A 26,760-nucleotide genomic window follows, 5' to 3' on the forward strand; every position below is an offset into this window, starting at 1 on the left:
ATGCCAATGTCCCTTTGTTCCACAGAACTTCCTAGTGTTCATTGAATACTTCCTTGTCAAATTACTTCTTCCAAAGTGTATCACCTCACATTTTTCAGGGTTAAATTCCATCTGCCACTCATCTGCCCATTTGACCATTCCTTCTATATCTTCTTATAGCCGCAGACATTCAGCCTCACTGTTAACCACCCGGCCAATCTTTGTGTCACTTGCAAATTTACTAATCCTACCCCCCCACATTGTCAGCTCTGTCTATTTCTTTCCTCTCTTCCCTCATCTCCTTCTTCACTTACCGATTTCTCTCTTTCTTAGTCAACCTGTCTTTGATCTGCCTCTTTTTCAATTCTGACCCATTGTTCTTGATCCCGAAGGAAACCAAATCCTTTCTTCCTTGAGCATCTCATAAATTCTTCAAGGATCTTGTCCCTCTTAGCTCCTGATCTTATGTTAATCCCCAACTGCTCTGCTCTGGTCTCAAAATCTATCTCTGTCCAAGAGTCAGATCCTCCCTTTCAACAAAGGCTTCAGTATCAAGTATTAATTTTTCAATACAATGTAGCAAAAACAAACATGAAACCTTGTTTGTCTAAATGCTGGAATGTTCCAATGAAACTGTTTTACCATAGTTCAATACCATAACTGAGCCCCCAATTGTGTTACAATTCTCGTGGGGGAACCAGAAACCATAACAACCAAATTAACTAAATGACCTTTGAAGAAGAAACCACCAATAAGAGTTAGCTTTTTGTAACATGCTGGACCTGTACTCTCCTCAGCTCCTTTTTGAATGCCCCTACTGCTCTGCTGTAGACTGACCCGCAAGAATCTGCTCCCAGTCAACTTTGGTCTGATCCTGCCTTATTTTAATAAAATCTGCCTTCCCCCAATCCAAAGCCGTCTTTTGCAGGCCAAGCTTCTCCTTGTCCATAACAAATTTTAACCATACTGTGTTGTGGTCGCTATCACTAAAATGCTCCCCCACAGTCACATGGAACACTTGTTCAGCTTCATTCCCCAGAACCAGATCCGGTACTGTGCCATCCTTTGTTGGGCCTTTCACATATTGATACAAAAACTACTCTGGATACATTTCAAGAAATTCACCCCCTCTAAACCCTTAACATTGTGACTATCCCAATTTATGTTAGAAAGTTGAAATCCCTAATATAATGACCCAATTATTACTCTTAAACACTGTCGACATATTTGCTCCTCTATTTCCCGCTGACTCTTTGTGGCCTATAATACACTCCCAGTATTGTGGCTACCCCCTTAACATTCCTAAGTTCCACATAAAACCTCATTTGAAGACCCTTCCAAGGTATCTCATAGAGTCATAGAGGTTTACAGCATGGAAACAGGCCCTTCGGCCCAATTTGTCCACACCGCCCTTTTTTTTTAAACCCCTAAGCTAATCCCAATTGCCCGCTTTTGGCCCATATCCCTCCAATACCATCATACCCATGTAACTGTCTGAATGCTTTTTAAAAGATAAAATTGGACCTGCCTCTACTACTACCTCTGGCAGCTTGTTCCAGACATTCACCACCCTCTGTGTGAAAAAATTGCCCCTCTGGACACTTTTGCGTCTCTCCCCTCTCACCTTAAACCTATGCCCTCTAGTTTTAGACTCCCCTACCTTTGGGAAAATATATTGACTATCTACCTTGTCTATGCCCCTCATTACTTTATAGACCTTTATCAGGTCACCCCTCAGCCTCCTACTCTCCAGAGAAAAAAGTCCCAGTCTATTCAGCCTCTCCTTATAACTCAATCCGTCAAGTCCCGGTAGCATCCTAGTAAATCTTTTCTGCACTCTTTCTAGTTTTAATAATATCCTTTCTATAATAGGGTTACCAGAATTGCACACAGTATTCCACGTGTGGTCTTACCAATGTCTTGTACAACTTTAACAAGACTTCCCAACTCCTGTATTCAATGTCCTGACCAATGAAACCAAGCATGGTGGAGAGTGGTGAAGAATGCCTTCTTCACCACTCTCCACCTGTGACCCCACTTTCAAGGAGCTATGAACATGTACCCCTAGATCTCTTTGTTCTGTAACTCTCCCCAACGCCCTACCATTAACTGAGTAAGTCCTGCCCTGGTTCAATCTACCAAAATGCATCACCTCGCATTTGTCTAAATTAAATTCCCTCTGCCATTCATCAGCCCACTGGCCTAATTGATCAAGATCCCGTTGCAATTGGAGATAACTTTCTTCACTGTCCAATATACCACCAATCTTGGTGTCATCTGCAAACTTACTAACCATGCCCCCTATATTCTCATTCAAATCATTAATAAAAATGACAAATAACAGTGGGCCCAGCACTGATCCCTGAGGCACACCGCTGGTCAGAGGCCTCCAGTTTGAAAAACAACCCTCTTCAACCACCTGCTGGCTTCTGTCAAGAAGCCAATTTTGTATCCATTTAGATACCTCGCCCTGGATCCTGTAAGATTTAACTTTATGCAACAACCTACCATGCGGTACCTTGTCAAATGCCTTGCTAAAGTCCATGTAGACAACATCAACTGTCCTCATCTATCTTCTTGGTTACCCCTTCAAAAAAGTCAATCAAATTTGTGAGACATGATTTTCCACTCACAAAGCCATGCTGACAGTCCCTAATCAATCCTTGCGACTCTAAATGCCTGTAGATCCTGTCTCTCAAAATACCTTCCAACAATTTACCCACCACAGATGTGAGGCTCACTGGCCTGTAGTTCCCAGGCTTTTCCCTGCAGCCCTTTTTAAACAAAGGCGCAACATTTGCCACTTTCCAATAGAATCATAGAATCCTACAGTGCAGAATGAGGCCATTCGGCCCATCGAGTCTGCACTAACCGCAATCTCACCCAAGCCCTATCCCTACATATTTACCGACTGATCCCTCTAACCTATGCATCCCGGGACACTAAGGGGCAATTTAGAATGGCCAATCAACCTAGCCCGCACATCTTTGAACTGTGAGAGGAAACCAGAGTACCCAGAGGAAACCCACGCAGACACGGGGAGAATGTGCAAACTCCGCAGACAGTGAACCAAGCCAGGATTCGAACCCAAGTCCCTGGAGCTGTGAAGCAGCAGTGCTAACCACTGTGCTACTGTGCCACCCAATCTTCAGGCACCTCACCCATGACTATCGATCATTCAAATATCTCAGCTAGGGGACCCGCAATTTTCTCCCTAGCCTCCCACAACGTCCTGAGATATACCTCATCAGGTCCCAGAGATTTATCTATTCCAGTATCTGCTGGAATTTTACCGCCCCACCTGCCAGTGGAATCATAGCAGACAAGGGACGGACAATGGGAAGATCCATTGACCTCAGGTGGGATTTTACAGTTTCGGGACAAGCAAGGCCATAAAATCCCACCCATCATCTCTGCTTATTGCAGTAATTGACTCTTTAATTCACAGCGCTACACCACCTCCCCTTTTACAGCTCTTGTCCCTCGCCTAAAAATGCTACAGTCCAAATGTTGAGTTGCCAGTCCTGCCCTTCCCTCAACCATATTTCTGTGATGCCAGACTCATTTAAACTCCTCCCAACAGCACAAGCACACCTACCTGCAAGGATGTTGGCCTCAGTGTGGTTCAGATGCAGACCGTCTCATTTGTACATGTCCCACCTTCCCCAGAAATGATCCCACTGACCCAGGAAACCCTCCCTCTTGCATCAATTCTTGAGCTGTGCATTCAACTGTCCTATTTTCCTATTTCTATATGCATTGGCACATGGCACTGGGAGTAATCCAGAGATAACGACCATTGAGGTCCCGCTTTTTAATCTACTGCCCAGTTCCCTGAATTCTTGATGCAAGATTTCCTCACTTTGCCCATATTCTTGGTACCAACATGTACCATGACCTCTAATTCATCACCCTCCCCTTTCAGGATGCCCTGCGGCCATTCAGTGACATCCCGACCCTGGCACCAGGAAGGCAACACACCATCCTGGAGTCACGTCTTCAGTCGCATAAACGCCTGTCTGCTCCCTTGACTAAATAATTCCTATTGCTCTTCCTTTTTTCTTCCACCCCGCTGTAAAGTGAAGTTGCTTGCGGTGCAAGAAGCTTGGCTCTTACTGCACTCCTCCAAGGTACCAGCGCACTCATCAGCTTCCAAGATGGAATACTGGCTAGTGAATGAAACCCCTGGGCATTCCTGCACTACCTGCCTGTTCTTCCTGGATCATCTGGTGGTCACCCATTCCCTTCTTTCCTATTGTGCCTTGAGCTGTGGAATGACCATCTCTCTCAATGTGCTATCCATGTCAGAAGTTACAGAGGGACATAGATAGAATGCAAGACTGGGCGGACAAGTGGCAGATGGACTTCAACCCAGATAAATGCGTCGTGGTCCATTTTGGTAGGTCAAATGGGATGAAGGAGTACAATATTAAGGGAAAGACTCTTAGTACTGTAGAGGATCAGAAGGACCTTGGGGTCCGGGTCCATAGGACTCTGAAATCGGCCCCGCAGGTGGAGGAGGTGGTTAAGAAGGCGTATGGTGTGCTGGCCTTTATCAATCGAGGGATTGAGTTTAGGAGTCCGGGGATAATGATGCAGCTATATAAGACCCTCGTCAGACCCCACTTGGAGTACTGTGCTCAGTTCTGGTCGCCTCACTATAGGAAGGATGTGGAAAAGATTGAAAGGGTGCAGAGGAGATTTACAAGGATGTTGCCTGGATTGAGTGGCATGCCTTATGAGGTTAGGCTGAGGGAGCTCGGTCTTTTCTCCTTGGAGCGACGAAAGATGAAAGGAGACCTAATAGAGGTGTATAAAATGTTGAGAGGCATAGATTGGGTGGACTCTCAGAGACTTTTTCCCAGGGTGGAAATGTCTGCTACGAGAGGACACAGGTTTAGGGTGCTGGGGGGTAGGTACAGGAGAGATGTTAGGGGTAAGTTTTTCACACAGAGGGTGGTGGGCGAGTGGAATCGGCTGCCGTCAGTGGTGGTGGAGGCGAACTCAATAGGGTCTTTTAAGAGATTCCTGGATGAGTACATGGAGCGTAATAGGATGGAGGGTTATAGGTAGGTCTAGAAGGTAGGGATGTGTTTGGCACAACTTGTGGGCCGAAGGGCCTGTTTGTGCTGTAGTTTTTCTATGTTTCCATGTTCTATGTTTCTATGTAATTCTTAGCCTTGTGGATGCGTCACAGTGTCTCCAGTCACTGCTCAAGCTCTGAAATCCAGAGCTCCAGTTTCTGCAGCTGGGAGCACTTCCTGCACCTGTGGTCATAGAACAAAGAAAATTACAGCATAGGAACAGGCCCTTCGGCCCTCCAAGCATGCACCGACCATGCTGCCTGATTGAACTAAAACCCCCTACCCTTCCGGGGACCATATTCCTCTATTCCCATCCTATTCATGTATTTGTCAAGATGCCCCTTAAAAGTCACTATCGTATCTGCTTCCACTACCTTCCCCGTCAGCGAGTTCCAGGCACCCACCACCCTCTGCGTAAAAAAAACTTGCCTCGTACATCTCCTTTAAACCTTGCCCCTCGAACGCTAAACCTATGCCCCCTAGTAATTGACTCATCCATCCTTGGAAAAAGCTTCTAACTATCCAGTCTGCCCACACTCCTCATAATCTTGTAGGCTTCTATCAGGTCGTCCCTCAACCTCCATTGTTCCAGTGAGAACAAACCAGTCTCTCCAACCTCTCCTCAAAGCTAATGCCCTCCATACCAGGCAATATTCTGGTAAATTTTTTCTGTACCCTCTCCAAAACCTCCACACCCTTCTGGTAGTGTGGCGACCAGAATTGAACACTGTATTCCAAGTGCGGTCTAACTAAGGTTCTATAAAGCCGCAACATGACTTGCCAATTTTTAAACTCAATGCCCCGGCCGATGAAGGCAAGCATGCTGTTTGCCTTCTTGAATACCTTCTGCACCCGCGTTGTCATTTTCAGTGACCTGTGTACCTGCACACCCAGATCCCTCTACCAATCAATACTCTTAAGGGTTCTGCCATTTACTGTATATTTCCCATCTTTATTAGACCTTTCAAAATGCATTACTTCACATTTGCCCGGATTAAACTCCATCTGCCATCTCTCCGCCCAAGTCTCCAACCGATCTATATCCAGCTGTATCCTCCGACGGTACTCGTCACTATCCGCAATTCCACCAACCTCCCCTGTTGGGACCCTCTCCACCCACATTGTCTGTATCTTTAAGATCTGGTTGGTTGTAGGGATTCGCATTCTAATCAGTATTCTGTAACTTGATTTTGTGTCCCTGTGCCCTGTTTGAGAGCATATTTCCACTCCATCTGACGAAGGAGCAGCGCTCCGAAAGCTAATGGTATTTGCTACCAAATAAACCTGTTGGACTTTGACCTGGTGTTGTTAAAACTCTGACTGTGACCTCCCCTGTAGCCAGTGAGGATACAAAGATTTCTCTCAAGGCCCCAGCAATTTCCCTCTTTGCCTCGCTCAGTATTCTGGCATACATCCCATCATGCCCTGAGGATGTGTCTGCCTTAATGTTTCTCAAGACCCTCAATACCTCCTCCTTTTTGATCTCAACATGGCTCAAGCTATCTACATACCCTTCCCCAGACTAAAATCATCCACCAAGTCCTTCTTTTTGATGAATACTGATGCAAAGTACTCATTTAATACCTCACCCATTTCCTCTGGCTCCACGCATAGATTCCCTCCCCTGTCCTTGTGTGGGCCAACCCTCTCCCTGGCAACTCTCTTGCTCTTTATGTATGAATAAAAAGCTTTGGGATTTGTGCTGAGGCTCACAATATGTCTCATTATCCAGGCTTCCTGAAAGTTGCCATATTTATCCTTTGTCCTTACAGGAATGTGCCAATCCTGAATTCCTATCAACTTACACTTGAAAGCCTCCCGCATGCCAGTTGTTGATTTGCCCTCAAACATCTGCCCCCAAACTACATTCTTCAGTTCCTGCCTAATATTGTTGTAACTAGCCTTCCCCCAATTTACCACCTTCCCTTGAGGACTACACATCTTTATCCATCAGTACTTTAAATCTTACTGAAATGTGGTCACTGTTCCCGAACTGCTGCCCTTCTGAAACGTCGACCACCTCGCCAGGCTCATTCCCCAATACCAGGTCCAGTACGGCCCCTTCCCTAGTTGGACTATCATAGAAACCCTGCAGTGCAGAAACAGGCCATTCGGCCCATCAAGTCTGCACCGACCACAATCCCACCCAGGCCCTACTCCCATATCCCTACACATTTACCCGCTAATCCCTCTAACCTATGCATCTCAGGACACTAAGGGGCAATTTTAGCATGGCCAATCAACCTAACCCGCACATCTTTGGACTGTGGGAAGAAACCGGAGCACCCGGAGGAAACCCATGCAGACACGAGGAGAATGTGCCAACTCCACACAGACTGTGACCCAAGCCGGGAATCGAACCCAGGTCCCTGAAGCTGTGAAGCAGCAGTGCTAACCACTGTGCTACCGTGCCCCCCTAATCTACATACTATCTACATACTGTTTCAAGAAGCTCTCCTGGATTCTTCTTACAAACTCTGTCCCATCCACGCTCCTAGCACTAAGTGAGTCCCAGTCAATATAGGGGAAGTTAAAATCTCCCACCACAACAAGCCTGTTATTTTTGCACCTTGCCAAAATCTGCCAACATATCTGTTCCTCTATCTCCCGCTGGCTGTTGGGAGGTTTATAGTAAACCCCCAACATTGTGAGCACACTCTTCCTATTCCTGAGCTCTACCCATATTGCCTCACTGTATGAGGCCTCTGAAGTGTCCTCCTGCAGTACAGCTGTGATATTCTCCTTAACCAGTCGTGCAACTCCCCCACCCCTTTTACATTCCCCCACTATCCCATCTGAAGCATCTGTATCCTGGAACGTTAAGCTGCCAATCCTGTCCTTCCCTTAACCAAATCTCTGTAATGGGAACAACATCATAGTTCCAAGTACTAATCCAAGCTCTAAGTTCATCTGCCTTACTTGTTACACTTCTCACATTGAAACAAATGCACATCAGTCCACCAAAGCCTCTTTAATTAGCAACCACACCCTGCCTGCTCTTCCTTTGAGTCTTACTGGCTCTATTCTCTAGTTCCCCTTCAGTTAATTTACCTTTGCTTTGCTTCCCACCCCCCTGCCAAACTATTTTAAATCCTCCCGTGTGGCACGAGCAAACCTCCTGGCCAGAATATTTATGCCCCTCCAGTTTAGATGCAACCCATCCTTCTTGTACAGGTCCCACCTGCCCCGGAAGAGGACCCAATGGTTCAGATGTCTGAAGCCCTCCCTCCTACACCAGCTGTTTAGCCACATGTTGAGCTGCACTATCTTCCTATTCCTAGCCTCACTGGCACATGGTGCAGGGAAGTAATCCTAAGATTACAACCCGAGAGGTCCTGCTTTTTAACATTCGACCTAACTCCCTCGCCTGCTGATACAGGGCCTCGTCACTCTTCCTACCTCTGTTGTTAGTACCAATATGTACCATGACCTCTGGCTGTTCACCCTCTTCCTTCAAAATGCTTTCTGCCCATTCAGGGACATCCTGGGCCCTGGCATGAGGGAGGCAACAGACCATCCTGGAGTCTGTTTCAAGTCCACAGAAGCGCCTATCTGCACCTCTAACTATAGTTTCCCTTACTATTGCTCTTGTGCTCTTTGTCCCTCCTGCTTAACAACAGAGCCAACCGTGTTGCCACTGCTCTGGCTGCTGCTGCTATCATCTAGGACACTGGCAGTGTTCAGGACTCCCCACATGTGACAAACAACACATTCCACACGGCTGGCCTCTCATGACAAATCTTAAATTTGCAATTAACTCCTCAGAGTATAGCTATTCTAGATACAGATAATAAACACTACTTCTCCCAATAAATAATACGTTTTTTTAGATACAGCTATTTAAACACAGTCCCTAATATCAGTTACTCACCAACCAATCAGCGACGTCACGCTTGGATTATTTTCTGATTCAGCATGCTGTCTGCACAGTGGCTGTCCCGTTAAGGTTGTCCCTGGTGAAGCGTGTCCCTCACAGGTACGGTGCTCTCCGCCAACCAAAGCTGAATGAAGTCCCCAGTCCCTGCACTATCTTTATTCCTGTCACAGTGTGCTGCATTTTTGGAGTAATGGGGGAAAGGCAATTCCAGGGATTCAGAGAACAGAGGCCATGGGGGTCTTTGAAGAGAATTTTAAATTCATGATATCGTTTGCCAGGGAGACAATGTAGATCGATGAGGCCAGAGGTGACAGTGGAATGGGACTTGCTGTGAGTTAAGACATGAAAATGAATGAGCTCAGGTTCACAGAGTGAAGAATATGGGAGAACAACCAAGAATTACTGGAATAATTGGATGAAATTTTCCACCCCTGCCCCGAAGAATGCAGCAAGCTAACCAAAATTCCATTGACGCCTGCAATATGATACAACGTTACCGGCCGCGTTCTGCCAGAGGAATCATCCTGAACATTTGGCATCCCCACAATGGCTGTGAATCCTGCAGCCCGTGCTTCCTGCTGGGCCTGGTCCAGGTGAAATTTGATATACTGGCCAGCCCGGGCATACAGGGCATCCTGTATGACTGTGAAATTCTGCATATATCTCCGCTGGGGGTCTGGAAGGAGCCAGTGGCATAAAAGTTCAGAGCGGCCATCAATTTGATAGCCAGGGAGACTGGGTGTCCTCCCCCGGCCCCGAGGTGCCAGGTCCTGCAACAAGTGGCACAGGTGTTGCACTGTCTCCTTTCGGAGCCAGAGCTGTCGGCGGCACATGGATATTTGTTCCAACGACACACGTGTGCGGAACTGCCGAGGTCTCCTGCCCCTGTCCTCTGCGCACTTCCTGCCTCTGGTCGCCGTCTCCCTCTACTCCTGCGAGTGGTAAGGTCTGGGCTTCCTCTGCCCACAATTCATCCTCCTGTTCTTCCTCCTCAGCTCCAGCAGCAAGATCAATCGGTTGCATTGCAAAAGCCATCTTGTCAATCTGAAGGGGTTGGGGGGAGGATTTGGAGAAGGGAAAAAACACACAGAGAGGTTAAGGAACGAATCTTGCCCCGAGCCTAGCAACACGCACTGCTCATACTACCCATCCCACCCCACATGCCCCTCAGCAACACAACCCCCTCATCCCCCAGCAACAGAGACCCCTCACCCAACACAGCAACACAGTCCCGCCATCACCCAGCAACACAGCCCTGCCCCATCCTCCCGCCCAGCAGCAAACACCCAGAACTCATGCAGTAGTGAGCACAGACACTGCTGCTTGAAAAATTTTGAGGCTGCAGCACTGCCATTTCAAAGGGCTTCTAGCGCATCCCTCAGCTGGAAGAGTGCTATGTGCACTAGGATCCAGCAGCATCCTTCAGACCTGAGGTCAGTGTTGGCTTATGAGGAGGGACTGAGTAGACTGGGGTTATTCTCATTGGAATCAGAAGAATGTGGGGAGATCTTATAGAAACATAGAAGATTATGAAGGGAATAGATAAGATAGAAGCAGGAAAGTTGTTTCCAGTGGCGGGTGAAACTAGAACTAGGGGGCATAGCCTCAAAATAAGGGGGAGCAGATTTAGGACTGAGTTGAGGAGGAACTTCTTCACACAAAGGGTTGTGAATCTGTGGAATTCCCTGTCCAATGAAGCAGTTGAGGCTACCTCATTGAATGTTTTTAAGGCAAGGATAGATAAATTTTTGAACGGTAAAGGAATTAAGGGTTCTGGTGTGCGGGCGGGTAGGTGGAGCCCAGTCCATGAAAAGATCAGCCATGATCTTATTGAATGGCGGAGCAGGCTTAAGGGGCCAGGTGGCCTACTCCTGCTCCTAGTTCTTATGTTCTTATGTTTAACTCAACTTTGTGTGATTGGAACTATTGCTTCATTTTGAGATTTTCATCTGTCTCTTTTTCTTTTCATTTCATAGAATCATACAATCACAGAATCATACAGTGCAGAAGATGCCCTTCGGCCCATCGAGTCTGCACCGGCACATGAGAAACACCTGAACTTCCACCTAATCCCATCCGCCAGCACTTGACCCATGGCCCTGAATGTCATGACTTGCCAAGTGTTCATCCAGATACTTTTTAAAGGATGTGAGGCAACCCGCCTCTACCACCCTTCCAGGCAGTGCATTCCAGACCATCACCACTCTCCTGGGTCGGATAGTTTTTCCTCACATTCCCCCTAAACCTCCTGCCCCTCACCTTGAACCTATGTCCCCTTGTGACGGATCCTTCAACCAAGGGGATCACTCTGTCCAGTTCTCTCATAATCTTGTACACCTTGGTCAGGTCACCCCTCAGTCTTCTCTGCTCGAATGAAAACAACCCAAGCCGACCGAACCTCTCTTCAAAACTTAGATGTTCCATCCCAGGCAACATCCTGATGAATCTACTCTGCATCCCCCACAGTGCAATCACTGTTCTAATGTGGTGACCAGAACAGCACACAATACCCTAGCTGTGGCCTCACCAAAGTTCTATACACCTCCAACATGACTTGCCTGCTTTTGTAATCTATGCCTCGATTGATAAAGGCAAGTGTCCCATATGCCTTGTTCCCCACTCTACTAACATGCCTTTCTGCCTTCAGGGAACTGTGGACAAAAGTGTCAATGTTCCTTTGTTCCCTAGTGTCCTACCATTCATTGAATACTTCCTGGTCAAATTACTCCTTCCAAAGTGTATCACCTCACACTTTTCAGTATTAAATTCCATCTGCCACTTATCTGCCCATTTAACCATTCTGACTCTTTCTTCTTGTAGCCCAAGGCACTCAGCCTCATTGCTAACCATCCGGCCAATCTTTGGGTCATCCTTGGTTTCTCCTTGGAAAGACGGAGAATGAGGGGAGATCTAATAGAGGTATACAAGATTATGAAGGGTATAGATAGGGTGAACAGTGGGAAGCTTTTTCCCAGGTCGGAGGTGACGATCACGAGGGGTCACGGGCTCAAGCTGAGAGGGGCGAAGTATAACTCAGACATCAGAGGGACGTTTTTTACACAGAGGGTGGTGGGGGCCTGGAATGCGCTGCCAAGTAGGGTGGTGGAGGCAGGCACGCTGACATCGTTTAAGACTTACCTGGATAGTCACATGAGCAGCCTGGGAATGGAGGGATACAAACGATTGGTCTAGTTGGACCAAGGAGCGGCACAGGCTTGGAGGGCCGAAGGGCCTGTTTCCTGTGCTGTACTGTTCTTTGTTCTTTGTTCCACAAACTTACGAATTGTTCCCCCACATAGTCAGCTATATCTATTTCTTTCCTCTCTTTCTTCATCTCCTTCCACTCTTCCTGATTTCGCTCTTTCTTAGTAAACCTGTCTTTGATCTGCCTCTTTTTCAATTCTTATTCATTGTCCTCGATCCCTCAGGGAACTAAATCCTTTCTTCCTTGAGCAGCAGTTACCTTGTAAATTCTTCAAGGATCTTGTCCCTCTTAGCTCTTGATCTTATGTTAATCCCCACGTGCTCTGCTATGGCCTCAAAATCTCTACCTCTGTCCAAGAGTCAGGTCCTCCCTTTCAACAAAGGCTTCAGTGTCAATTATTAATTTTTCAATACAATGTAGCAAAAACAACACAAAATCTTGTTTGTTTAAGTGCTGGAAAGTTCCAATGAAGCTGGTTTAGAGTCGCTCAGTTCAGTCCCATAACTGATCCCCCAATTGTGTTACAGTCCCCGTGGGGGAACCAGAAACCTAAACAATCAAATGAACTAAATACCCTTTGAAGATGAAACCGCCAATAAGATTTAGGTTTTTGTAACTTTTATTTTTACAGACATTCCAATCTACATAAATTAAAATGAATTTTCTCCATAACAATCACTCTGTGATTCCGGGAAAAGCTGCTGAAGGACGAACTGGAATTTCCATTCCCATTGTGTTGTTTTACTAAGATGCACTTGTGTTTTATCTGGTCTGATCCTTTAATGCAGGAAGGTACAAGTGCCGATGATGGGCACATCTGAATATCAGATGGAAACTAATCAATGGATTGTAAATGCTGCTATTTACACTAAATCTTATCGATCTGTTTTTCATAGTTGATTCAAGTCCATGGCGGCCTGTGTTAGGCAGTGACGTTATTCTCAGCTGTACCATCTCCAAACTCTCAGATACAGTCAGTCTCCACTGGAAACAGAGAGACTCATCTCAGCTAAACAGGAGGAAAACTGATCAGATCCGACTCAATAACACCATCTATCTGATAGTCAAACATGTTGCAATAGAGGATCAGGATTTGTATGAGTGTGAAGTGAAGGAAAGTGGATCTAAAGTGCTCACAAAGAAAGCAAGTTTTTCTGTGGACAAGCGTAAGTGCACTTTCATCACAGTAAATATTAAACAGTTAAACTGTTAGTTATAAAGTGTAGTCATACATGTTAATCATCAGCACTTCATGTTTACCGTGTGGGGTTCTGTTACACAAATCGCCATTGAATAAAAAACTGACCTTTCTCATCAATACCACTTCTATCCAAGCTCTGCTGCTATTTGAAGTGATTCCAGCTGCTGTATGCTGTTGAGTCAGAATCCCCACTGAATGCGAGTGTCCTCTACCCATTTCACACTCAACTGAGTTTCAATTAGCTGCAGGTGGGAATTCTGGCCCTCACTCAGGAGGAAGTCCTGGCTTAGAGAGCTGATGGCCAATCAGATTGTCTGGCAGGTCTCCTGACCCAGAAACAGCAAGAGCTGCAGTGGACACAAGCAGAACATAGGAAGATGCCTGAGATAAAGTCACAGGATCAGAGGGGAAAGTTCAAATGGATGCAGGTGGGGAGGGTCGGCTGCACTTGAGGAGATGCAAGGAGGGCGGTCAAGGGTGGTGTGGTGGATGGGGAGGCCCGTGGACCTTAAGGATGTGGGGAAAGCTCCCAAAGTGAGAAAGAGGCTTCTGCTGGTGTTGCACTTGCCCATCTACCTTCTGCTTGAGTCCTCAGACCATTCATTATCAAGATTTCCCCAGGCCAGGTAATTTCTCCTGCCAGTTTAAAATTATAATGGACATAGATAGGGGTCTAGCAGAGGGGTCAGTAACCAGGGGGCATAGATTTAAGGTAAGGGACAGGAGACTTAGAGGGGTTGAGGAAACACCTTTTCACTCAGTGGAACAGGAAGGCAATGTCCATGGGATGGGTGGGGGCTGGGGGGAATGGCGGGAGATCTCCCAATGCAGAGGCACTTGCGCAATGGCATCCCTCGAGCTTCCCCAGCAAGCTCATTAGACTTTGAATTTCAGATTTTTATTGAATTCAAATTTCACCATCTGTCATGGTGAGATTCGAACCCCGATCCCCAAAACATCACCCTTGGTCTCTGGATTACAGGTCTAGTGACAATACTACAGCCCAATAAAATAACTCAGGGTTAGTCTGGCTGAGAAAAATTGAAAGTTGTGGTGGGAATAGAGAAAAAGAAAGATCAAGCAAAAATTGTACAGATATAAATCCTGTGTGACAGATTAAATGTAAGAGAAACAGATGTTCTTTGGTGATTGTCCTTTAAGGACAATGCAGCAGAAAAAGGTCACCTAGCTTGAGAGACCAATCAGGACAAAGAGTGTGTAATCACACCAGGAGACAGTGTCGTCTCTTAAGCAGAAAACATCAAGAAGACATGTAGTGGACATACAGTAGGGCGTGGGGCAGCCAATGGGTTGCTTCAGGGCAAGCTGGGGGGGGGGGCTGCTGACCTTTGTACCTTTTGTGTTCCTAACATGTCTGTAATGTGCATCATTACATGTTCACTGTGAAGAAACCTACAATTTGGCAGCAACTCAAACAGCAGCAGTCTTATTTAATGGATTGTGTTAAAGTGGGTCAGACCCATGGTTTTGCATGAGGGAGGTGAGAACTAGAGACAGAATTTTGTCAGATCTCATGAAATTTTGCATGAGAATGTTTTAAAATAATTATTCCATAGAGATGTGCATTTCACTTGCATGAAAGAAACCAAATTAAAGTTATTGCAAAATTCTACTCAAACTAAATCTCCCCCTCAGCAGGACTTAACGTTGTCTGCAAACCCTCAAAATATTTACGTATTTGAATTAATGGTGACATCCATTGAAAAAAGAATCATATCAAAACTCAAATATGTTTTTTTATTTCCAAAATTCTATTGAGTTTGAATATCAAGTTCATCTATTTTTACCCTGTTGAAGCAATTCTTTTCCTCGACAAAAATTTGATGGAACAAAGTGAAAACGATCAAAACACAAAATATTTTCATATAATTATGACCATTTATTATTTTTACTTTTCTCTATTTTCCTCATTCACCTGGAAAAGTCTGACACATTGCTTTCTCCCTCTTTGTTACAGATTTATATGATAGAAGTTACACTCTTTATCGATCAGGCACAGATCACAGTGAACTCGATCTAATTTGTTATATTTACTATTCTGTCCGCACTGCTGAATGGAGATGGAGGTCACATCATCATCATCAAACTCAGGGGGAAGTAATTGCATCTGCATCAAAATCTCAGCCCATCAGTGTAAACAGGTCTCACTTTGGGAATCGACTGGTCCCCAGAGCAACAACTTTTAGTGGCAAGAACTTCAGCATGAAGATTGTCCCTGTGCAGTTTGAAGATGCTGGGGATTACTCTTGTTTGATGGAAATATATACATATTCGACCATTAAACTAATCACAGTTAAAGGTAGGAGACAGAATGTTGTTATTGCTTTCAATGATCAAATCATTGTTTAAAATCTAAATGATTTTCTTGTTTCCGCAGTCACAGCTGAACCAGCTGATGCAGTGAGTGAGGGAGACACCGTTACCCTGACCTGCTCTGTCTCTGATGTCACTGAATCAATTAGACTTATTTGGATCAGCAGTGATGGTGAAACTGGTGTCAAGAAGACATTGAGCAGATGGAATGGGGAAGAGAAATCATTGAGACTGATTATCCAGAAAGCTGAGAGAGGCAGCAGCAACTGGATATGTGTTTTGCTTCATCAAAACCTGCCCCAGGTTTCAGTCCTGTACTATCTGGAACCCAGCGGTAAGTGAATCAGATTTGTTCTTTATATTTAGACTCTTGATAGAAAATTCTTGTCACTTATTGGTCTTATTGCCAGCAATAACTGAGCTTTTACATCCTGTGGATTAGGATTGTGAGTGGTTCAGAGCATCAGAAAATCGATCCTGAGGTCACTCAGCACAGCCTGGGATTTAACTGGGAAATGTCCAGCTTTGTAAATCTCAAATCCACTCTGAGTAAACTCACTGATGTGGAGATGCCGGCGTTGGACTGGGGTGAACACAGTAAGAAGTCTCACAACACCAGGTTAAAGTCCAACAGGTTTATTTGGTAGCAAATACCATAAGCTTTCGGAGCACTGCTCCTTCGTCAGATGGAGTGGAAATGTGCTCTCAAACTGTGCAAACAGACAAAATCAAGTTGCAGAATGCTGATTAGGATTCGCATTCTAATCAGTATTCTGCAACTTGATTTTGTCTGTTTGCACAGTTTGAGAGCACATTTCCACTCCATCTGACGAAGGAGCAGTGCTCCGAAAGCTTATGGTACTTGCTACCAAATAAACCTGTTGGACTTTAACCTGGTGTTGTGAGACTTCTTCCTGTGTAAACTCACTGAAACAGAGGAAATTTTTATTTTTCACAGCAGAATGGAACCATTTTCAATGGTTTTCTGATCCAAAATCAATCAGCATTCAGAGACTGGATTCCTAAAATTATCGAACCAGAGCTTATTTCCAGCTGTAAACATTGCAATTGAAACTCTCTAATCTTCAGAGTCAGAGAATCTTTTCATCTCTCTGTCTCAGCTGAAGCGGGAAACATCTGAACCTCATCTAATTTAGAGTTTGTGCATTGTGAGTGTAACTCACTCCAGGATCTGAGCAGAAATGTCAAGACCGATATGGAAATCACAACCGATGGAGCAGATCTAAGCTCTGTAGTCCAGTCACATCCAATCATCAATGATGGGGAGACCAATACATCAATGCAAAAGACAAGACTGAAGAATTTTCAACTATCTTCAGCCAGAAATGCCAATTGGATGATCCATTTTGGCTTCCTCTTCAGCTCCCCAGTGTCACAGATTCCAGTCCTCAGCCAATTCGATTCATTCCATGTGATATCGATGGTTGAATTCAGAAGGTGTTCCCCATTGTATAAAGGGGGGCGGGGGGGGAGTTCATCTGAAACACTGAACGTTTCTCTGCCCTGGATACATAAATAGAATAGAAACCTGCGGAAAATCAAAATATAACTCAATTTGAAGATGGTAGCTTGTTGATTAATCTTTTCCTTCCTGTGGTAGCATGGCCTCTTTAAGGGGTGAGCAATGATGAATCACATGACCCAATGGGCCTATCACAGCAGAATGTACGAACCTGGGCCAATCATGGCTGACAGCGTGGCTCCAGGAGCGAGCTTCAGTTGAAATTCTGGAGTTGGAGAGTAAAGTTGCTTTCATCATTCTACTCTGTATACAGTCTGTCCCTCCATAAATTAATTTGTTTAGTTTTCACCTGTTGAGTTGTCGTCATGCCTCGCGGTTATTAGATTTGGCGATGAGGTAAAATGGGTCTCCAGTTGCCATTGACTGAAATTCGGGAGGAGGGTCCTGGCATTGAATTTCTCGACAAAAGCAGCTGCAGCAAATTGCAATTGAAACGCCATGCCCCTGATTGGGAAATTCAAAGGTTTCAGACCAGAGTCTAAGCAATGGTTCCAGTATATTGAAGAGTAGCAAGAATAATCCAGGTAATTACAGAACGATGAGCCTTACAGCAGTGGTAGGGAAATTATTGGCGCGGATTCTTCGAGACAGGATTTATTCCCACTTGGAAATAAGTGGACGTATTAGTGAGAGGCAACATGGTTTTGTGAAGGGGAGGTCATGTCTCAGAAATTTGATCGAGTTTTTCGAGGAAGTGACGAAGATGATTGATGAGGGTAGGGCAGTGGATGTTGTCTACATGGACTTCAGTAAGGCCTTTGACAAGGTCCCTCATGGCAGACTGGTGCAGCAGGTGAAGTCGCATGGGATCAGAGGTGAGCTGGCAAGGTGGATACAAAACTGGCTGGGTCAAAGAAGACAGAGGGTAGCAGTGGAAGGGTGCGTTTCTGAATGGAGAGCTGTGACAAGTGGCGTTCCTCAGGGATCAGTGCTGGGACCTTTGCTGTTTGTCATATATATAAATGATTTGGAGGAAAATGTAACTGGTTTGATTAGTAAGTTTGCAGATGTCACAAATGTTGGTGGATTGCGGATAGCGATGAGGACCATCAGAGGATACAGCAGGATATAGATCAGTTGGAGACTTGGACAGAGAGATGGCAGATGAAGTTTAATCCGGACAAATGTGAGGTAATGCATTTTGGAAGGTTGTGGTGAACCACCGTTGGTTCCCACTGGATAGTACTGAGCCAGGGCTGGCCAGTACTACAGGAATGTATATAGGTTACTGTGGGATTGTACTAATGTTGCTGTTGGGTTAGGGTGGGATTGTTACACCTGTGTTTGTTACTGTTGTGGCACATCCCAGTCGGGCTCCGCCTCCTGGTAGAGGTATAAGACTCCCTGCTCGGACGGGACCCCTTCAGTCTGGGATAGTGTGTTAAAGTTCTGATAGCTCCATTGTTAGTTAATAAAAGCCTTCTTTTACTGAAGCTTTGAGCCTCGTGTCCAATTGATGCGCATCAATTTTATTAACTAAAATTAAACTCTCGACGGAAGAAAAAAGAAAGGAGAGTATGGAGCAAATCCTCAAGCCAGAACGTCTGACGCTAGATCCACGTGCGGTGGGCGCTTCTAACACCTTCGACCACTGGCTGAAATGTTTTGAAGATTACCTAGCAGCCTCCGCAGCGGTCACCACAGATGATGACAGACTCCGGGTCCTCCATGCGAGGGTAAGCGACACAGTCTACCTCGCGATCCGAGCGGCCACCACTTACCCTAGGGCCCTCGAGCTTCTAAAGAAGCGCTATACGAAACCTCCTAACGAGATCCACGCTCGTTACCTCCTCGCTACACGACGTTGGCAGTCGGGCGAAACTATGGAGGACTACGCCAATGAGCTCTTACAGCTAGCCAGGGGCTGTGACTGCAAAGCTGTGTCGGCTGAGCAGAGCATGTACGACCTCGCCCGAGATGCGTTTGTGGCCGGGGTCGGGTCTTCATACATCCATCTCAAACTGCTAGAAAAGGGTAATCTCAATCTTACCCAGGCCATGGAATTAGCTGAAATGCTCGAGTCGGCTTCGAAGAGCTTAGTCCTATATCCAGAGGACCACGTGGAGACAACGTGGCAGGAGCAGTCGCAAATCCCTCTTCACCCCTCGGGCTTGAAGTGCTGTGTTATGGCGTGCTCCCATGAGGGCCAGACGACGGCTGCAGCCCCATGCGGCCCGCGGTGCTATTTCTGCGGAGGAGCGAAACATACCTGACAAAAGTGTCCCGCTAAAGCGGTAATCTGTACCGCATGTGGTAAAAAGGGGCATTATGCAAAGGTGTGCAGATCGAAGCCCAGGAACGGCAGTACGGCCTGCGACTCTTCGGAACTGGGATCATCACCATCGTCGTCGAAGTCCTCGCGGGGTTCGTCCACGTGCGAGTCCAGAATGACGCCATTGCGGTCGATGGAGTCGGAGGAGTATGACCACCAGGGGTCGCTGAGTTTGGCGCCCTCACCCATGTGCGATTCATGGGGGCGGCCATGTTGGTCGATGATGACCACGAGCGACCAGCAGGGGTCCTCAGCATCGACTTCAGCTGCCTGCAGGGACGTTCATGGACCAACGGTGGCGTCGATCATCCTGGAACAGGCTAAGTCTCACAGGCTTGATCGTTCAATGATGGATATCCAGGTAAACAATCATGTGCTTTATTGTCTGTTTGACAGCGGGAGCACTGAGAGCTTTATCCACCCTGACACTGTGAAGAGGTGTGGACTCCAGATTCAACCTGCCAAACAGACAATCTCTATGGCATCAAGGTCCCGGTCTGTCGCTGTGCTAGGAAGTTGTGTGGTAACCTTGAAAGTACAAGGCACAATTTACGAGCGTTTCAGGCTCCTTGTGTTGCCGTATCTTTGCGCACCAATTCTTCTCGGACTAAACTTCATGGTCCACTTGAGGAGTGTGATCCTACAGTACGGTGGGCCACTCCCTTCGCTGGCAGTGGGAGAACAGCTGCAGTCTCCAAATTGCCCAACGCGCCCCGCCTACAATCTTTCTACGTTAAAGATCACCACACCCTCTTTATTTCAGAATCTGGTACCAGACTGCAAGCCCATCGCTACTAAAAGTAGGCGTTACAGCACTGAGGATCAGATCTTCATCAGATCTGAGGTTCAGCGACTCCTCAAAGAAGGGATCATACAGCCCAGTGTTAGTCCGTGGAGAGCACAGGTTGTGGTGGTCAAGAGCGGGAACAAACGCCGGATGGTCATTGATTACAGTCAGACCATTAACCGATATACGCAGCTGGATGCGTATCCTCTCCCGCACATATCTGATATGGTCAATCAGATTGCGCAGTACCGGGTGTTCTCCACCATAGACCTCAAGTCCGCCTACCACCAACTCCCCATTCGCCCAGAGGACCGACAATACACGGCCTTTGAGGCGGATGGTCATTTGTATCATTTTCTTAGGGTTCCATTTGGTGTCACCAATGGGGTCTCGGTCTTCCAGCGTGCTATGGACTGAATGGTGGACCAGAACAGGCTGCGGGCTACCTTCCCCTACCTGGATAATGTCACCATCTGCGGCCATGATCAGCAGGACCATGACACAAATCTCCTGAACTTCTTACGCACTGCATCTCGCCTGAACTTGACCTACAACAGGGAGAAGTGTGTATTCCGTACGCGCCGGTTAGCCATACTGGGATACGTGGTGGAAAACGGGGTCATTGGCCCTGATCCAGACCGTATGCGCCCCCTTGCTGAACTTCCCTTGCCCGCTAGCGCAAAAGCACTGAGAAGATGCCTAGGCTTCTTCTCCTATTATGCGCAGTGGGTCCCCAACTACGCGGACAAAGCCCGTCCGCTTATTAAGTCCACGACTTTTCCACTCACGCCAGAGGCCCAGTTGGCCTTCAAGCAATTGAAAGACAACATCGCGAAAGCTACGATGCACGCGGTAGACAAATCCATCCCTTTTCAGGTGGAAAGCGATGCATCTGATTTCGCCCTGGCCGCCACACTAAACCAGGCGGGCAGGCCCGTCGCGTTTTTTTCCCGCACCCTCCAAGGCCCCGAAATTCGGCATTCAGCGGTGGAGAAGGAGGCCCAGGCCATTGTGGAGGCCGTCAGACACTGGCGCCATTACCTGGCGGGAAAGCGGTTCACCCTGATCACGGACCAGCGGTCCGTGGCGTTCATGTTCAACAACTCGCAGAGGGGCAAGATCAAGAATGACAAGATCTTGCGGTGGAGAATTGAACTCTCCACCTATAACTACGATATCATGTATCGTCCAGGGAAACTCAATGAGCCCTCGGATGCCCTCTCGCGCGGAACATGCGCTAGTATTCAGGAGGATCGCTTGAACGCCCTCCATAATGATCTGTGCCATCCTGGGGTCACTCGGCTCTACCACTTTGTCAAAGCCCGCAACCTGCCTTGCTCGGTGGAGGACGTCAGGTCGGTAACAAGAAGCTGTCGGATTTGCGCGGAATGCAAACCGCACTTTTACCGACCTGACCGGGCACATTTGGTCAAGGCCACTCGCCCCTTCGAGAGGCTGAGTGTGGATTTTAAGGGCCCCCTTCCCTCAACAGACCGGAACGTGTACTTTCTTAACATCATAGACGAGTACTCCCGGTTCCTGTTTGTTGTCCCCTGCTCGGACACATCAGCTGCCACGGTGATCAAGGCATTCCATGATCTTTTTACCCTGTTCGGGTACCCCAGCTATATCCATAGCGACAGGGGCTCGTCGTTCATGAGCGATGACTTGAGGCAATTCCTGCTCTCATACGGGATTGCCTCTAGTAGGACCACGAGTTACAACCCTAGGGGTAATGGACAGGTGGAACGAGAGAATGCTACAGTCTGGAAGGCTGTCCTATTGGCGTTGAAATCCAAAGGTCTTCCAGTCTCCCGTTGGCAGGAGGTCCTCCCTGATGCGCTTCACTCTATTCGCTCCCTCCTGTGTACGGCAACCAATGCTACTCCCCACAAGAGGATGTTCTCATTCCCTCGGAAGTCTTCCTCGGGGATATCTTTACCAGCCTGGTTGATGTACCCAGGACCCGTCCTCCTGCGGCGACATGTAAGGGCCCGCAAGTCCGACCCCTTGGTCGAACAGGTCCACCTCCTCCACGCCAACCCTCAATATGCCTATGTGGCATATCCTGACGGGCGAGAGGACACAGTCTCGATCCGAGACCTGGCGCCTGCAGGGGACGTAGCAACTCCTGTCGCTCCCATACCCCCAGTGACGAATCCATTATCTCTTATTTCTTCCCCGGACATAGCGCGGGCAGCATCGGGACCATTGCTTAACAGTTTTACTCCAATGCACAGCTTGCCTGAGCCCCGAAGATGGTCGCCACCGCAGGATGTGTCAGGATCCCCTGCACTACCGTCTCATCAGGGTCAACCGGCCTGTGAGTCCGTGGAAGAACAGCTGGACGCCGTTTTGGGGAGAACGCCACCGCAAGTGCCTACTCCGGTGTCACCGCCGGTATTGAGGAGGTCACAACGATGGTGCGGTCCTCCAGACCGTCTGAACTTATAATCTGCTGACATTTTAGTCTGTTTCCGTACCCCGCCGGCCTTTGTTCTCAAAGGAGGGGTGAATGTGGTGAACCATCGTTGGTTCCCACTGGATAGTACTGAGCCAGGGCTGGCCAGTACTACAGGAATGTATATAGGTTACTGTGGGATTGTACTAATGTTGCTGTTGGGTTAGGGTGGGATTGTTACGCCTGTGTTTGTTACTGTTGTGGCACATCCCAGTCGGGCTCCGCCTCCTAGGAGAGGTATAAGACTCCCTGCTCGGACGGGACCCCTTCAGTCTGGGATAGTGTGTTAAAGTTCTGATAGCTCCATTGTTAGTTAATAAAAGCCTTCTTTTACTGAAGCTTCGAGCCTCGTGTCCAATTGATGCGCATCAAAGGTCTAATACAGATAGGAAATATGCTGTAAATGGCAGAACCCTGAAGAGTATTGATTGGCAAAGGGATCTAGGTGCACAGGTACACAGGTCAGTGAAAGTGGCAATGCAGGTGGAGAAGGTAGTCAAGAAGGCATACGGTATGCTTGCCTTCATCGGCCGGGGCATTGAGTTTAAAGTTGAAGGGAGCTGATTTATGGTGGACAACTGGTTTAACCATCAACCACCAACACTGGCTGGGCTACTGAAAATAGTATCTGGACCTGCTGACATCTGCTAAAACTTTTCACTATTCCAGGATCATCCTGGAGTGCAAAGAGAAGCCCTGACTTCATTAGATGACAGCAAACCATCTTTTTAAACCCTTCTTCCCAGTCTCCTTCACGCTTGCCCCCAACCATATGTCTGAGGAGCTCATGGACTTCTTTGGCTTTATAGATTGAGGCAAGCTGATCCGCTGCCTCTGTTACTTACCTCCCCTCACACAACAGGCAAAACATCCTCTAAAGCTTTCCGCGCTCTAGCCCTGAACTTGTCTCTTTCTCTCAGTTTTTTTAATCTCTCCTCAGGCCCTCCCTGAGATCATTTTACCCCTGAGCCCTGCTCCCGCGACTCTCGTTCCACTGAACATTGACTTTCAGTTCATCCATGCAGTAATTTTGAAATTCTCAAATATCTCCATTGCCTTGCCCTCCATATTAAATAATCTCCTCCAGTCCCAAGACCCTCTGAGATATTTGGGCTCATCGGATTCTGGCTTCATGACAATACCCAATTTTAAGTGCATCACCATTGGTCGGTGTTCTTGCAAATTCCTAGGCCTTAAGCTCTGGAACTCATTCCCTAAACCTCGGCCTTGCTTCCCACATGAATTCCTTTAAGGCATTTTATAAAATCTACCTCTTTGACAAAGTTTTTGTCATTGCCCTAAGAACTCTTCATGTTATTTAAATTAAAAGTTTGTTTAATAAAGTGCCTGTGAAACAGCCTGCGGAATTTTAACATGTTTATGATGCGATATAAATTCAAGCAGTAGCTGCTTATCTTTTAATCCTTTGATATGTTTTCCACTCTCTGGAAGTATCTTGGAGTTTTTTTTAAGCATCAGAAGAGCTTTATAAACATGAAGTTTTTGTTTCTTTATTTAAAGCCTTGATGGCTGGTTGAATGTCAGAGAATCCACAATCTACTGTAATAATTGTATCATTAGGATTACAACCTCTGTTCTTTCACATATGCAGTTTATTATTCTGGTCTGTATGTGCTGGATCACATCTGAACTGAATCATAAATAACAACTTACTGAAAGTTAATTGTCCTCAGGATTAATAATTATAAAATTGGAATTAGAATTTGCTGTCTGATTTTGAAATGTTTGTTCTCTTTCCTCGCAGGAAGCCCGAATGATATTTATTTCCTCCATCGGGAAGGGAACTTTGTATTGAACGGACCGGACAATCCCGGAAATGGCTCCATTGTCTGGGAATGGAGACCACACTCAGAGCAACAAACTACAAAACAACTGGGAACTTTTCACAGAGAGGATCAGCGTTGGACTGTAAAATGGAGTGATGAGTACAAGAATATACCAGACATTTCACAGAGCATCCGTGAGGACTGGGGTACCCTGAATCTGAGAATCAGTAACCCCACCTTTGAACTTGCGGGGTTGTTCACCTGGAGTCAGACACAGCCCAGTAAGAGAATCCTGAAACAATATGAAGTATTTGGGATCAAAGGTAAGGACCACAAACATTAGAAATGTTTCAACTTGTGTTTTTCTGTGAGTAATTCCGATAATATTTTGAGCAGAATGTGAGGATCATGTCATTAAAGATACAAAAATCTGAGGTCGCATACCAACCAACTCAAGAACAGATTCTTCCCTGCTGCCATCAGACTTTTGAATGGACCCACCTCGTATTAAGCTGATCTTTCTCTACACCTTAGCTATGACAGCAACATTACATTCTGAACCTTTTTTCCTTCTATGTACGGCATGCTTTGCCTGTATAGCGTGCAAGAAACAATACTTTTCACCATATACGAATACATGTGACAATAATAAATCAAATCAAAATCGTCCTTCAGTTCTGTCACAACAACAACTTATTGTTGTTGTGCTCTATACCACGACTGATGAAAGCAGGTGTCCCATATGCCTTCTTAACTATCCTATTCACCTGCCCTGCCGACTTCAAGGATCTGTGAATAAGTACCTCAAGATCCATCTGTTCCTATGAGCTACCCATGTCCTGCAATTCACTCAATACTCCCTCATCTTGTTTCTTCTTCCAAAGTGAATCACCTCACAATTACCAGGGTTAAACATCACCTGCCATTGCTCTGCCTATCTGACCAACCCATCTTTATCTTCCTGTAATGTGCAACCATCTTCTTCACTGTTAACCACCAATTTTGGGGCCATCTGCAAGCTTGCTTATCATTTCCCCTACATTTTTGTCTATATCATTTATGTATATAACAATAAGCATCTTAGTATTGAACCTTGTGGTACACTGCTGGGCACTGGCATCCAGTCACTCGAACAGCCTTCTACCACTACCCTTTGAGTCCTATTACAAAGACAGTCTCTGATCCATCTCACCAGGTTTCCCTGAAATCATGTGCTTTAACCTTCTCAATCAGTCTCCCATGTGGGACCTTGTCAAAAGTTTTGCTAAAATCCACATAAACTTTCCTCATGCACACACTTGATCACATTTTTGAAAAATTCTAACAAATTTATTAGGCTGTGCTGACTATCCTTAATTAGTCCATGCTTTTCCGAGTGGATACTAATCCTCTCCTTCAGAATTTTCTCCAGTAGTTTCCCTACCACAGGTGTGCGACTTACGAGTCTATAACTTCCTGATTCATGTGTACCACTTTTCTTGTAAAGTGGAAACACATTAGCCGTCCTCCAGTCTTCTGGCACATCCCCCGTGGACAGAGAGGAATTAAAGATTTGTGTCAGAGTCCCTGCAATTTTGTGCCTCACCTCCCACAGCAGCCTGGGATGCAGTGCATCTGGGCCAGGGGATTTGTTTGTTTTTATGCCTGACAGAGCCTCCAACCCTCCCTATTTCTTATGACAATCTGTGTAAGTTCCTCATAGTCCCGGTTTTGAATTCTGCACCTATGTTCTCCTTTTCGAGTGAAGACCGAAGAGAAATATTCATTTAACATCCTTCCAATATCCTGTGGCTTCACACACAGATTGCCCTCCTTTTCCCTGATGGGTCCTACTCTTTCCCTGGATAACCTCTTCCCCTCAATGAATTTATAAAATATCTTAGGATTCTCCCTAATCCTGTTTGCAAGTATTTTTTCATGCCCCCATATTCCTCTTATTATTGTTCCCTTAAGTTCCCTCTTGCACTTCCCATATTCGTTTAGGGCCTCAGCTTAATTTCTCCCTTTGGACTTGCTAAAAGCCTTTCTCTTCTGTTTCATCCAGTCCTAAATTATCCTCGACATCCAGGATCCCCTGAACTTAATGCTCCTACATTTCCGCCTAAATGGTACATGTTGGGCCTGTACTCTCCCCAGCTCCTTTTTGAATGCCCCCGACTGCTCTGCTGTAGACTTACCCGCAAGGAGCTATTCCCTGTCAACTTTGGTCGTATCCTGCCTTATTTTAATA

At 46.4% G+C, this 26,760-nt stretch overlaps 1 protein-coding gene across 1 annotated transcript in view; it reads left to right on the forward strand.

The window, feature by feature from the left end:
• The window catches only part of LOC144505023 (uncharacterized), a 296,824-nt gene that overhangs the window by 142,555 nt on the left and 127,509 nt on the right, over nucleotides 1-26,760 (forward strand). Inside the window, exons 10-11 of the mRNA XM_078230677.1 lie at nucleotides 15,745-16,014; nucleotides 24,509-24,853. Of these exons, the coding sequence (XP_078086803.1) occupies nucleotides 15,745-16,014; nucleotides 24,509-24,853 (615 nt within the window). The remainder of the gene's footprint in view (nucleotides 1-15,744; nucleotides 16,015-24,508; nucleotides 24,854-26,760) is intronic.

The sequence above is a fragment of the Mustelus asterias genome, chromosome 16 (assembly GCF_964213995.1).
Source record: "Mustelus asterias chromosome 16, sMusAst1.hap1.1, whole genome shotgun sequence".
Classification (NCBI taxonomy): domain Eukaryota; kingdom Metazoa; phylum Chordata; class Chondrichthyes; order Carcharhiniformes; family Triakidae; genus Mustelus; species Mustelus asterias.